The 15257-nt window shown below is 34.2% G+C and overlaps 1 protein-coding gene across 7 annotated transcripts in view; it reads left to right on the top strand.

Annotated features, from left to right (window-relative positions):
• The window catches only part of CENPE (centromere protein E), an 85351-nt gene that overhangs the window by 18963 nt on the left and 51131 nt on the right, over positions 1-15257 (top strand). For 6 of the 7 annotated variants that reach the window (XM_023252887.2, XM_019829159.3, XM_023252886.2 and 3 more), the window contains exons 14-22: positions 3240-3384; positions 4314-4402; positions 6231-6398; positions 10205-10279; positions 10505-10624; positions 12349-12471; positions 12553-12718; positions 13123-13277; positions 14857-15168. In XM_023252887.2, coding sequence (XP_023108655.2) covers positions 3240-3384; positions 4314-4402; positions 6231-6398; positions 10205-10279; positions 10505-10624; positions 12349-12471; positions 12553-12718; positions 13123-13277; positions 14857-15168 — 1353 coding nt within the window. The remainder of the gene's footprint in view (positions 1-3239; positions 3385-4313; positions 4403-6230; positions 6399-10204; positions 10280-10504; positions 10625-12348; positions 12472-12552; positions 12719-13122; positions 13278-14856; positions 15169-15257) is intronic. The other variant, XM_023252888.2, reaches the window with a different exon arrangement.

A 15257-nucleotide genomic window follows, 5' to 3' on the forward strand; every position in this document is an offset into this window, starting at 1 on the left:
AAACCCAGAACATTTTGTGTGTTTGCCTATGTGTCAGCAAAACCTAAAAGGTTCATTAAAAATACTGATCTCTGATCCTACATGTAGAGATCCTAATTCGAGAAATCTAGAATAGGGGCACCTGGGTGGCTCAGTTGATCATCCAACTCTTGATTTCAGCCTAGATCATGATCCCAAGGTCATGGGATTGAGCCCCATGTCAGGCTCCATGCTGAGTATGAATGATTATGATTTTCTCTCTTTCTTCCTCTGCCCCTCTTCCCCCATCACGCTTGCTCTCTCTGTAAAATTAAAAAAAAAAAAAAAAATGCACAAGAAGTCTGGAATATTGACCAGGAATCTATATTCAATATGCTTCTTAAGAAATTCTGATGAAGTTGATCAAGTGATTGGGAACCACAGGTGTCTAGGGTATATGGGAATATTTTCTCTTTAAAGAAAAAGAGTATCAATCTCAGGATGATTGATCTAGAATACAAATCAACATAGTGATCAAAATTCTGGTTTCCAGTATGTGTACTTTTTGTTTTTGGTTGAGTTAGGGGTTTTTTTTGGTCAAGTAAGTATATTTTGGCTATAATGGTATCATGGTTAAAAGGATGGCCTCTGGAGCTTGACTGCCGGGATTTGAATCTTGATGCTGTCAGTTCCTAACTCTTTACCTTGGGCAATTTCTTAAATACACTTTGTTGCATTTTCTTATTTGTGAGATATCTAGATCTCCACCTCATAGGAATACTGTGAGAATTAAGTTAAATAATACATAGACTGTGCCTAACACTACACTTTCTACAGGGCAAATCCTCAATATATGTATGCTCTTAATTAAGGTAATTATTAATAGACATTATGCTCAAGTCACCACAGTTGGTATAAAGAAGACATTCGAAGAGCTATTTGTTGACAGACTGATGAGAAGAAAATAGTCCAATGGAAGGTATAAGGGAGAATATTTTAGGAAGAGATCTACATGTACAAAAGCTCGGAGTTGTGAAAACAACATATTTCTTGGACTTAGAATGTTTTGGTGGCAGGGGAATTTTAAACCATAGTGAAGGATTTGAACATTGTGTTATGCTAAGGACAAGGAAAAGCCTTGTATGTAACACAGAACTGTATTTTAGAAAGGTGTGTCTGTTTGTGTGCATCAGATTGGTTGGGACTATACAAGGACTGTGACTCTGGAGATGCCAAAGATGTGGATAAATTGGAAAGCTGGGTGAGAGGTAGACTCAACAGGACTCTATGATTGTTTAGATGTGAGGGACAGGGATAGGGAGGTATCCAGAATAATTTGCAAACGTTGCTAGGCTTGCTGGGTAACTGGTAGCAGTATTCCTTGTTAAAGAACACTGGATGAAGCTCAGTGCAGCTGCTCAGTGTTTTATTTGGGCCATCTCCAGTTTAAGGTGTCATGCAGTTGAAAATCCAAATATATGAAATTCAAGTGAAATTTGTGAGGTGGAGATACCAATGTGGCCATTAGATACTGCAGATCCAAAGTAAAGTCATGGGAATGGATAGTCTTGTCCTGGGAGCATGTTGAAAATGAAAATAGCCAGAGACCCCAAGGACAACTTTTCAATAAAGGCAAAAGAATCCCAAAGGGAGCCCAGGATTAGCTGTAGTTAAGTAAATCTGGTGAATGTGGTCTCTAAGAGAAGAAAATATTTCAGAGAGGTAGTGATTAGCAATGTCACATTCTGCTAAGAACTTAATTAAGGTAAATATAGACATGGGGTACCTGGGTGGCTTAGTCGGTTAGGAGTCCGACTTCAGCTCAGGTCATGGTCTCGCAGTTCATGAGTTCGAGCCCCACATTGCTCACTGTGCTGACATCTCAGAGCCTGGAGCCTGCTTTGGATTCTGTTTCTCTCTCTCTGTCTCTCTCTGTCTCTCTCTCTCTCTCTCTCTCTCTCTCTCTCTCTCTCTCTCTCTGCTCCTCCCTTGCTCACGGTCTCACTCTCAAAAATAAAATAAACATTAAAATAACTTAAAAAATAAATAAAGGATAAATTTAGACAAAAACTTTTTGGATTTGGATATAAGAAGCTCATTTACAAAACAATTTGAGTTATGTGGTAGGAGTGGAAGCCACTTTACAGAGGGTTAAGATGGCCCCAAGGGATTGGATCATGAATACGATAGAGAGGACTGGCTTCAGAAGAAAGGATCATTTATAGATCTATAAAAAGGATGTAGTAATAGGATTGTAGAAAGGATCAAATAAGACAATACTTGAACCTAGCAGAGGGACCACAGAAAAATGGTAACTGTGAAATATGGAAAAACACAAGCAGAGGAGGAGAAACCGGCAAAGCAGAGTGAGAGGTGAGGACAGCTAGCTGGGAGACAGAGGTATTCCTGGAAGGAGTAGATGGATGATGAGGAAGAATACAATGGTAGATAGAGAGAAGTAAGGACTGAAGAGTTTGTTTTTAAAAAAAAATCAAAAGCAAATAGGGCACATGGATGGCTCAGTCGGTTGAGTGTTCGATTCTTGATTTTGACTCAGGTCGTGATCACAGAGTAGTGGGATCGAGCCCTGGGTCAGACTCCCTGCTAAGCGTGGAGCCTGCTTAAGAATCTCATTCTCTCTCTCTCTCAAAAAAAAAAAGATACTAAAATAAAATAAAAGTAAACAAAGAGGCTTGAGCATTTATCAGGCTAATAGGAGGGAACTGGTAAAGATGACATGAACAGATAACCCAGGGAGCAAGGTCTCAAGGGAGAAAGGAACAATGAGGTCAGGAGTGCTGGTGGAGGCATTAGCTTTACTGAATTGGAAGAGAACTGGCATTGTGAAGGCCACGTGTGTGAGATTCATTCACTGCAGGAAATTCAAATGGACTGTCTGTCCCTTGTCGGTTAAAGCTGGAGACTCAAACGTGCTTTTGGTGGCGATGGTGTGGCAACAGCAACTTCCTTTCTAGAGAACACTGGATTACTTACTTAAAGGGTTGTGAGTCTGCCAAGTCCTTTCAATTAAGTCCCAGAAAAGTTTGTAAATAAACCTTCAAATAAAACATGACATTTGTTTCATCAAATTTTTTTATGGGTTAAACACTGATTTTAAAAGTTTGTGTTCTCACAGGATGTCCTAAGCCCAGTATGATATTGCATAGGCTTATTAAGAATTCTACCAAGTTAGTGCTTTCCAAAAATGAAAACTAATTCCCTTGTTTTATGATGTTTGAGCCCAGATCTGTGCGAGGTAATTTTTATTTCTTTCTCCTTAGGCTAAAAGAAAACGAAGAGTCACTTGGTGTCTTGGCAAAATTAACAAAATGAAGGACTCAAATTATTTAAATGAATTTAATATGTCAGCAAATATAACAAAAACACATAAGGCAGCTGTAACTATGATAGGAGAAATTGATGAATGTGAGTACTTTTTCAGCTGCTTTTAATTATAAAGGCATCCTTGTAGGGGCACCTGGGTGACTCAGTTGGTTGACTTGATTTCGGCCCAGGTCATGATCCCAGGGTTGTGAGATCGAGTCCCATGTCAGGCTCCACAATCAGCATGGAGCCTGCTTAGGATTCTCTATCTCACTCCCTCTGTCCTCTCCCCAACTTGCACTCCCTCTCTCTGAAGTAAAAAAATAAAATAAAAAAATAAAAAATAAAAATCAAAAAAATCAAAAACTCAAAATCAAAACAAAAAATTATCCCTGTAAAGAAAGACTTTCTTTATAATTCAGTTAATGTGGTGAACACATGTAATAAAATGTATGAATTTTAGATATGATTACAGATGTAGATAATGATAAAAAATTAGTAATTTTAAGACAGTGAACATTCTCTATTTTTTTCAAGACTCTTAAGAATAATGCACTGTAGTTGAAACACATGAGACATGTTTTTATTGTTTGGTTTTTGTTCTAATCATTATCCAATTAAATTAGTATCCATATAACATCTGCCTTAAACTTTCTTTAATCTTGGAAGGGGGACATTACACAGACATGTTTCAAAATAACGTCTCCAACATTATCAGTATTTTTAAAGGGCATTTTAAAACCTACTTACAATGATCAAATCTTAAATTCAGATTTTGTCCCTATAATGTAAGTAACTATATTTTATTAAGGATCTATATTATATTACTAACTCCAACCAGGGATCTTAATTCATACAATACTATAAATGATCATATCTGTTGTTAATATATTCTTGGCATTCATATTGTGAGCACATGTTACCTAATTGGATCTTATTATTACCTCTGATCAGATTTTCTTATAGTCTTTGACTTTTGAGAAATTTTATTAACACATTTATGGATAAATTTCTTTTTCTCCTTATTATAGCTATCTCTTCAGAATCTGATATTTTCAGTAATACTCTTGATCCATTAACAGAGGTAGAGTGGAATCCAGCAACAAAGCTACTAAGTCAGGTAATTTAAGTGTACTTCATAGACATACTCTCTTTTTAAAATTCAATTTTATTGGTGTTCACTATTGTTGCTGCACATTATAAGCTCTGACTTAATTTCGGTAACAGTTTTGGTTCTAATTACTGGTAACACTGCTAGTTGCTAACTGGCATGCGGAGGAGGCGAAAAATTTCATAATGCAGGTGTATCGTATTAGGTGAACCTTTGCTTCTGGTTCTTTACCAGCAGATCTTGGTATTCGTGATTTTTTGTTTGTTTGTTGTTGTTGTTGTTTTTGGTTTTTGTTTTTACTTAGACCCATAAGGGTAAAAAGGCTGATTTTTAAAGTGTCAAAATTCTCAAGCATATAGTAGAAAAATGACACATCGGGGGTGGGGGGTAATATTGCCAAATAAGACTGAAAAATAAAAGTAAATATGTTATAAATGACCTTGTCAAAACTGTAAACAAGGAATACTATAATAAATACTTCAGTGGGTAGAGAGTCCATGTTTACTTTCTAGGCTACTAATGTCCAAAGAAATACAGTATAGTTTTATAAATGTTTTTGTTAAGGAAATTTCATTTTAGTTTTAGAGTGAAATTGCAGTGATGCTTGGGAATTATTACCATTAGTTAACCATCATATTAGTTATAATTCGGTGAGTATTAGAGGTAAAGTGCTTTTATGTCCCTAAAACATCCTCTAGAAGTGTGTTATTGTTGGAAAATTCCTGGTGTTTATTTTTGTTTCTATAACTTACAGTTTATCTCTTTCTCATAATAGTATACAAAACAGGAACAGGCCTCTTTTGAGTATGGTAAAACATGGCACTAGAGGTCAATGAAGAATATTTCTGTTTCCCTTCCTAAATTCAGACCTGTCTGAGAAATAAAACAGGCATCAGATAGGTAGAGAATTAAATTATCAGCTTTATTACTAAGGAGCTTAAAAAACTGTGGTCAAATGGGACACCTGGGTGGCTCAGTTGGTTAAGCAGCTGACTTCTGCTCAGGTCATGATCTTGTCTGTGAGTTTGAGCCCCGCATCGGCTCTGTGCTGACAGCTGAAAGCCTGGAGCCTGCTTTGGATCCTGTGTCTCCCTCTCTCTCTGACCCTCGCCCACTCATGCTCTGTATCACTCTGTCTCTCAAAAATAAATAAATGTTAAAAAAAAAAATTTTTTTTAAACTGTGGTCAAATGGACTTCCCAGTATACACCCTACCTCCCCAAATTCGTCCCCCCAACAACTTTTCCAGTTAAATATTGGCAGAGCATTGTTTATAAGATGTTTTTTTCATACTTCTTTCAAAATTGCCTGCTCTTCTAAATTAGCTAGTTTACCGAAATTCACACCCTTTATTTTACCCGGGATGAAACTAGACCATTAGATATTGAAGAAGAATCTCCTCCTGAAGCCAAGACTACACTGTATGCTAACTAACTTGAGAATAAATAAAGTAAAATAAAAAAGAAAGATATTGGAGAATGACCTAAGTTGCTACATGATATAAGGTTAAATTAATTATTTGAGTAATCTAAAAGAAACAATATATGATTTGAATTCTGTCTGTCTTGAAAATCTGGTTTTGGGGGCGCCTGGGTGGCGCAGTCGGTTGAGCATCCGACTTCAGCCAGGTCACGATCTCACGGTCCGTGAGTTCGAGCCCCACGTCGGGCTCTGGGCTGATGGCTCAGAGCCTGGAGCCTGTTTCCGATTCTGTGTCTCCCTCTCTCTCTGCCCCTCCCCTGTTCATGCTCTGTCTCTCTCTGTCCCAAAAATAAATAAACGTTGAAAAAAAAAATTTTTTTTTTTAAAAAAGAAAATCTGGTTTTGTTGCCAACAGGAAAACTTAGAAAGTGAGCTGAATTCACTTCGTGCCAACTATGATAATCTGATATTGGACTATGAACAACTGAGACGAGAAAATGAAGAAATGGAATTGAAATTAAAAGAAAAGAATGATTTGGATGAATTTGAGGCTCTAGAAAGAAAAGCGGAAAAAGATCAGGAGGTAAGAGATATGGAAACATGAAACTAAAACCACACTTTTCAAAGAAGTATCATTCTCTTAAAGATATTTCTAAGGTTGATATAGGAAGAATCCAACCATTTTTCCATATGTAGACACAATTTAAAGAATTTAAGAAATAATTCATTTGTGTCACTTTTAAAATATTTAAAGCATATTTGTTTCACTTGTGCTCACGCACAAGAAGAAGGAAAAATTACAAATGTCTTTGGGATGGTTTGGTGCCTCTGCCTATTGATGGATTTGTCTTGAATAAGTTATTTCATTGTAATTTATATATTATCAGTTAATTGGTTGAGCACACGTAAATTCTGTCTATAGTATAACCATTTCCTACTGAGACCAATATGAATTTTACTATCTGACGGTTTTATGCATGGATACTACATATCCATGGACCCATGGATTTCATTTTCTTTAAAAAGTATATTCCTAAATATTTAGAACATTATTAGAATAGACAGGGAAGCTGATTATGCTCATGTCTTTTTCCATATAAGAGAGTTATTATGAAAATTAGTGTAACTAAATACTAAATACTTGTAATGCAATTTTTAGAAATGAAACAGATCACTTAAATTTTCTAAATATATATTAGGCTCTATGTTAAGAGAACCTAATTCAGAAAACCTCAAACTTCAGGTACTTAGAAATTGTCCAAGAGATTTAAGATTTCTTAGAGCACACAGTCCTTAACTTAGAGTTCACAGACAGTATAAAATTATTTTGCAGAATTTTTGAAGGATATTCATTTTTCTGGAACAAGAATCCGTAGCTGTTGTCAGACTATGAATCTGTCCCTACCCCACTCCCCTCTCCTGCCCTGCCAAATAAGAGCCAGTACTGGTGTAGTTACATGATGAGTTAATTTGTAGCTACTTCTAAGATTTCTGTGCGGATAGCCCAAAGGAACACAATGCTCTTTCCTCAGTATCATTGTTTCATTTCTCACCCTCTTTTTTTTTTTTAATAAGGACAAAAGAAATCTGTGCCAAAACTATTATTTCCATTCTATATACAAATTAAAGTTAATCCTACATTTATGGGTATATATCCTAAGAGGAAGTCTGTATGTTCTCCACAGGGTTTCATTTAACTTGGTTTAAAATTTACATTTTAACAAAATACAAAATGTCATATATTGGCCCATAAATTTCAGTCTATAAAACAGAGTTTTATAAGGAAGGAGGTGGTGTAGTGTCATGGTTAAGACCATGGTCTCTGGAGCCAAACTGCTCAGATGCAAGGCTAACTGAGCATAAGTATAGCAATCATTTCTAAGTTTTTTACATGATTTCTATATCCAATCAATAAAAACTGAAGCTCACTAAATTGTCTCACACACAAAAAGATTACAAAATAACACAGTATATGACTTGACTGTCACATCCCAATTTTTTTTTTCTTTTAACCACAGTCAAGGGGAGAAATAATCCTATTCCCTTCATCTTTACTTGGACACAATTAAAATTCTAGGTTCAATAAGGTAACCTAAAAGATTAAGTAATAAAAACTTAACTCTATTCAAAGCTCTTTTTGCAACGTCCATTCCATTTTAAACTAAGAATGTAAGTCTGAATATACAGTAAAATGTGTTCCCAAACCTCCATTTTGGGGAAAAGCTTAATGAAAAAGGAATGAAAAGTCAAATAATGACCTTAAGACATGTAGGTATTGCCCTGGTTTGCCGATGGTCTTATAAATCACCAAGGCTGTGGATAATTTTCAAATGGGAATATAGAAATACAGAATGTTTAGTGATTTTAGAAGGAGTAAGTATTATGCTCAGGGAACAAAGTAAATTCCAACCCCTACCTGTTTTAACTTGATTAATTTTAGAATTTTAACAAGTTAAAGGTTTTTGTCTTAAGTTAAATGTTTTATTTCACCTGCTGCAAATTACAGTTGAAATCTATTTTTTTTTTTTTATGTAGCAACCACTTGACTTTTGATCGTATCATATATACTTTCTCTTTATGCTCAGCATCTTAATACATCTTTGGGAAGTTACACTCAGAGCTTTACAAAAGTTACTCCATCTTTTTTCTGTTAATGAGAACCAATAGTTAAAGTGGTATCTCAAATGAAAGTGGGACAATTTTTCTTTCTAAATGTTTATTTTCTAAAATGAAGGTAAATTTAGTTCTTCTTTATTGGTAAATGTGATTTTCTTGCACAAAATTTAGAAACAGGAAAGAAAAGATAAAAGATGGAGCCAATTTAAGTTATAACCAATATAAATGTCTAAAATTTTGCTGAACACTTGGTAGCCACTTAGCACATGTGGTGATTTTGAGCATTTGAAATGGGGCCAGTCTGAATTAAGTATGAAAAAAAAAAAAAGAATGTAAACTATTTCTTTAATTTTTTATATTGATTACATGAACAAATGATAGTACTTTGAATATTTTAGGTTAAAATACATTATCAAAATTAATTCTACCTGTTTCTTTCTTTAATGCAGCCAGTAGAAAATCTTAAATTACAAATTTGGCTCACATAATATTGTGGAGGCAATGTTGGAGGGCATTGACCTAAAATAAGAACATCAACACGAGCACTAGTCTGAGTCTAAATCTAGTTAGGACTGAATTAAACATTCATACAATATTAAACAAGATGCTGTTTTCCTAAGTCCCTTACATTCTACTCTAATTTGCCTTTACTTTTAAAGGATTCATCGAATTATGAAGATTAAATAATTCTAAGGGAAAAAACGTTTATCTGTGGTAAATTGTCATTTACTTGCTTTGACACAAGAATACCTGAAACTCAAATATTTAATGCTCCAGATATTTTGTGAAAAGGAAACTTTAATAGAAATACTTGTATCTTTAAGTATTCTTTGTATTTTTAGACAGTTGAAAAATGTAAACCAATAACATCATCTTTTTAGTATTTTCCGTAGAATGAGTTGACAAGGTAATAATTCATAATCCCATACCTATTTCTGTAGCTTGGTGAACAGTAATATTATTATAAAAACACCACATGAAGCTACCTTAATCTAAACCTAAATTCTAAACCACAAAGCCTTAAAAAGTATGCCAGTATAAAATCTAAATGGATAATTTACAGGAAGAAAAAAAATCTTATAGAATAAACATATGTCTGTACTTAACTTCCCCAAAACAAAAATCTATTAAAAATGTATTTTAAAAAAAATGTATTTAAAAAAAATTTTTTTAATGTTTATTTATTTTTGAGAGAGAGAGAGAGTGAGCGTGAGTGAGGTAGGGGCAGAGAGAGAGGGAGACACAGAATCTGAAGCAGGCTCCAAACTGTCACCACAAAGCCTGATGTGAGGCTTGAACCCACAAGCTGTGAGATCACGACCTGAGCCAAAGTCGGACACTTAACCGACTAAGCCACCCAGGTGCCCCTAAAAGTGTATCTTTTAAAAGTTTATTTCCTCCAAGGAATGCATACTAATTTGCTTTTAACTTTATTATAGCATTATTAACAGATGACATAACTATTAGTTGGGCCATGCTGAGGTTTTTTTCTTGTTGGCTTGTTTTATGGGGATTGGGAATTTTCTGTTGAGTTTGTCTCTGTTTAATGAGGTGCTCTGTACCGGTAGCTTGAACAATTGATTTCTCAGTCCCTTCTTACTGTTTGGTGATTCTGAAGTGGTGGATGAATGAATGCTATCTTTTGGGGTTGTTGGTTTTGTTTTTTTGGTTTTTTGGTGTTTTTTTGGTTTTTTTGTTTTTTTTGTTTTTTTTTTTTTTTTTTGCTTTATTAACTATTGGTTTGCTCTGTTGCCTGTTCACATGCTCTTACAGATGCAACTAATTCATGAAATTTCCAACTTAAAGAATTTAGTTAAGCATGCAGAAGTATATAATCAGGATCTTGAGGTGAGCATTTATGTTGGTATTTCCATTGATAAAGAACTAGGCCTAAAATGTACATCATACATAATTGAACATGATTTCAGAAAATACAAGAATATATTTATTTTTTTCAATGTCAACTTTTTAAATTTTACTAAGTGTAAACTGTTAAATATAAGTTCTTTTTAACCCCCTAAAATATAAATCCAATTAAATATGTTTCTCTTTTTTGTTTCACACTTCTTTTAGAATGAGCTAAGTTCAAAAGTAGAGTTGCTTAGAGAAAAGGAAGAACAGATTAAGAAGCTACAGAAATACATAGACTGTCAGAAGTCAGAAGATACAAAAATGGACTTGTCATACTCATCGGTAAAAATCGGGTTTATTTTGTTGCGTTCTCATGTAGACATTTATAGCACATCATCATCATCATTGTTATAGCAAATGCTTATATTGAGCCTGCTGTGTGCCAGGCACTGTTGTAGTTGTTTTACATATAGTATTTTATTTAATATTGTCAACCCTATGAAACTGGGACTACTAGTATCATTGCCATTTTATGGATAAAGAATCATTCATAGAGAGTTGAAGATACCATTCTTTGAGTGGATATAGGTAAGTTAGGGATGAGCTTCCATTAAAAATCAATAATTTAAGAATTATTTTATTTTTTTAATTATTGTATAGTTAGTATCTTCAGGTGAGCACTTATGTTGGTATTGATACATACCTGGAGCTATACGTATCACAAGTAATTGAGCATGGTTTTATAAATTTCATCAATTTGATTAATATTAATGCATGCTCATCATAATTTAAATAAGTATTTTATCAGTTTGTTATTTTTTAGAAACTGTAGCTCTAGATGATTTTAGTTGGGAGAAGATATGGCATTAAATAACATTGAATTTCGTAGTGAAATTGTTAATTTTCACTGTTTGCTTTCTATTCTTCTTGCTTTCAGTCCTGATTACTTCAAGAAAGTATCAGTTTGATTCTAGTTTTTAACACCGTTTTTAAGAAAGCAGCAATTTCTAGCTGGAACTTTGGTTTCCATTGTTCTTTTGTTTCCATTTGAATTTTTCAGAGTACTTTTTATTACCTTTTATTAGTACTCTTCTGTTACCTGTTACTAATGACAAATGCTTTTTTATAAAAGTGATCTTACTGTTCTGAGGCCCTGGGAAGAAAGGCAGGTATCATATAATCCTGGAGTGTCTGTTGATAGAGTATCAAGTAGAATTGGCCACTTTTTAATAATTATTATTTCTTTCTCTTTTTTCATCCAATTTATTAATTCATTCATTCATTCATGCATTAATATTCTGCCAAGACATGTGGTTGAATTTATGTAGGCTAAAGTCATGTTAAAATGCCACTTCTCTCTAAAAATGAGACCGTAGATCTTTTCATGTATTTATCATTCATTTGCATTTTCTCCTCTGGGAGTTGCCTGTTCATCTTTTATGTTTTTCCATTGAATTTTTTGTCTTTTTCTTTTCAATTTGTAATTTCATATCCTTAATTTTAACTACGAACTACTTTCATGTTTTGGAATAACTTAAAAATACATAGGAGATTTTAACAAGCTAGCTGAACAACAATTGTTAGCCTTTTTTAAACAATAACAAATTTTTTTTTAATGTTTATTTATTTTTGAGAGAGAGATAGAGAGACAGAATGTGAGTGGGAAAGGGACAGAGAGAGAGGGGCACACAGAATCTGAAGGAGGCTCCAGGCTCTGAGCTGTCAGCCCAGAGCTGGATGGCGGGGCTCGAACCCATGAATCGTGAGTTCATGACCTGAGCCAAAGTAGACGCATAACTGACTGAGCCACCCAGGCGCCCAACAATAAAAAATTCTTAAATCTATACAATGCTTCTGTAATTTAGAAAAAGAGATCCAGAATTTTAAAAATATTTTTATTATGGAAAATATTATTTTTTTCATCTTTTCCTAAATACACATTTGGTAATTACCATATTTCCACCATTTTTTATCAATTCAGAATAACATCTATGTACATGTTCTCTAAAGTGTTTTCCAACTCTCAGAAAGCTAGATTTCACTAAATTTTTTTGTCGTATGTACAGGAAAGCACTGAAGACCTAAAACAAATGAAACAGACTCTGCTTGATGCTGAAGGTGTAGCTCTTGATGCCAAGAGAGAATCCGCCTTTCTCAGAAGTGAAAATCTAGAGCTGAAAGAGAAAATGGTAAGTGACGCCTATAATATTTATTTAAAAAGTTATTACAATCAATACATTTGTGTGAATTTACAATGTTTCTCTCAATAGAAAGAACTTGCAAATGCATATAAGCAAATGGAAAATGATATTCAGTTATATCAAAGCCAGTTGGAGGCAAAAAAGAAAATGCAAGTTGATCTGGAGAAAGAATTACAATCTTCTTTTAATGAAATAACAAAACTCACCTCCCTTATAGATGGCAAAGTTCCAAAAGGTATTTTATAATTTCAGACTACCTCTTTTTAGATCTGACTTTCTCTAGAAACCTACCTGAAGAATTTTGTGGCTACATTCCAGTGATTAAAAATCTATTATTCTCTGCTCTGATTTTTTTAATAACCTAATAAGTTTCGGTGTCATTTGGTATCAATATTTATAAATGCTTCCATGGACTTCATTCAGATTCATAAAGGTTTAGGAGTTATTTTTCAAATAAATTGGACCTAATTTTTAAGGAGTAATTGAAGAACTATTAACAATTAGATTACCTGTTAACCAACATTGGCTCTTTCTTTAATAAATTTTATATAGTCTGGTTCAATAATTTCATTTTGCATGTAATTTAGGTTGTCCCAATAACTGTAAGCTGCTTTATTTAATTTACCCAAAATGTCCTAGATTTGCTCTGTAATTTGGAACTGGAAAGAAAGATTACTGATCTGCAGAAAGAACTGAATAAAGAAGTTGAAGAAAATGAAGCTTTACGTAGAGAAGTTAATTTGCTCTCAGCATTGAAACCTTTACCTTCAGAATTAGAAATATTAAGGAAAGAGGTAAATACATTTTTAAGCAAATAACTCTTCTTCTGAAATAAAAACCTTGGGGCGCCTGGGTGGCGCAGTCGGTTAAGCGTCCGACTTCAACCAGGTCACGATCTCACGGTCCGTGAGTTCGAGCCCCGCATCAGGCTCTGGGCTGATGGCTCAGAGCCTGGAGCCTGTTTCCGATTCTGTGTCTCCCTCTCTCTCTGCCCCTCCCCCGTTCATGCTCTGTCTCTCTCTGTCCCAAAAATAAAATAAAAAAAAAAAAAAAAAGTTGAAATAAAAACCTTTGTAATAGCACTTTAAATATTTTGCCATAGTTTATTTTAAAGTAGCAGGCAAGAGACCATAAACATTTAACTAACTTGTTAGGAACAGAAATGAATGTAGTTCCTCCTCTAATTTTTTTTTATATTGCTAGATGTAAAAATACATTTTCAGAGCATATTTTTAACAGTATACTTAGTATCATGAGCCATGTACAGCCATTTCTACAGCCCTCAAGTGTTGCATTTAAACAGAGCTCTGTGGGGGCGCCTGGCTGGCTCAGTCGGTAGAGTGTGCAATTCTTGATCTCATGGGGGTTGTGAGTTCGATCCCTATGTAGGGTGTAGAGATTACTTAAAAATAAAATCTTTTAAACAGAGTTCTGTGGCCCACCCTTTTTCTAAATCTTTTTTTTTTTTTTTTTTTTTTTACTAGTCACTATGTTGAATAAAAGAAAGTAATGAGATACAAGGGAGGGCTCTGATACAGTTGAGATCAGTGTAAATCTTGCAGGCTAGTGAACAATCCTGTAAACCATCTGCCAGCCTTTCTTTTCTCTCTGCCTTTCTAGAAGAAATAAAAAGTGACAAGTGTTTGAACACTATATGGCAGACATGATGCTCAAAAGCTCTAGCAACATTATTTTATTTAGTCATCCTAAAAACTCTTTAAAGTAGGTGCTGGTTCTTAGCTCAAAAATAGTTATGGCACCAATAGTTGAGCTACATAGATGTGCCTCCTATCCTTAGTCTGTGATTGAAACAACTCTGCTGTGTTACCCCCATCCTTGGTCTCCAATTTAGCTCACCTCTCTTCTTCCCACCACTTCTACCTTACCTTTCACAGTGATTTTACTATTTATAAATTGGATATGGTTTATTTAAATAATAATTCAAATAAAGCTTGATTATTTATTCTTGGATTACGTTTTTAGAAATAAGAGTTGCATTCAAAGGCTTTAGATGAAAATATGTCAAATTCTTAGAAAAACCATAAAATGTCTGATACACCAAGAAGTTAGAAAATACTTTAGAATGATAGATGATGAAATAAAGGCATGTTCTAAAATAAAGTGTTTCTATTGAGTGTGCTCCAAACAATCCTTACTAGAGCCCAAAGAGATTAAAAAACAAAACTTTGAAGGTAAACAGGATAATACATTATTAAAGGAATGGTGACAATAAAAATGTTGCATTTCCTCAGTCAAATCTTTGCTTAATTTCAATGTCTTTTTTTTTTTTTTTGCATAGGAATTTTTTTCCTTGAAACTGCTTCAGTAGATCTTACATTGCTAACATAACTAAATTTTATTTCCTCTCCGTAGATACATGATAAATCTGAAGAGCTCTATATAATAATATCGGAAAGAGACAAATTGTTTTCTGAAGTAGTTCAAAAGGAGAATAGAATTCAAGATTTACTTGAAGAAATAGAGAAAACTAAAAATGACCTAGCAACTACCCAGATGAATTATAAAAGCACTGATCAAGAATTCCAAGATTTAAAAAATCATCTTGAATTTGAGCAAAAGTATAAGATGGTCCTTGAGGAGAATGCAAGAATGGATCAGGAAATAGGAAATCTCTCTAAACAAGCTCAAAAACTTGGTTTAAGTTCTGATGCTTTGAGCACAGAGGTTGGTACAACGACACCCTCTAGGGAAGCGATCTTTAGTATTCTGGGGTCTGGCCTCCATATATGTCCCATAGACTGTTCTGCTTTTCA

The sequence above is a fragment of the Felis catus genome, chromosome B1 (genome assembly GCF_018350175.1).
Source record: "Felis catus isolate Fca126 chromosome B1, F.catus_Fca126_mat1.0, whole genome shotgun sequence".
Taxonomy (NCBI): Eukaryota; Metazoa; Chordata; class Mammalia; order Carnivora; family Felidae; genus Felis; species Felis catus.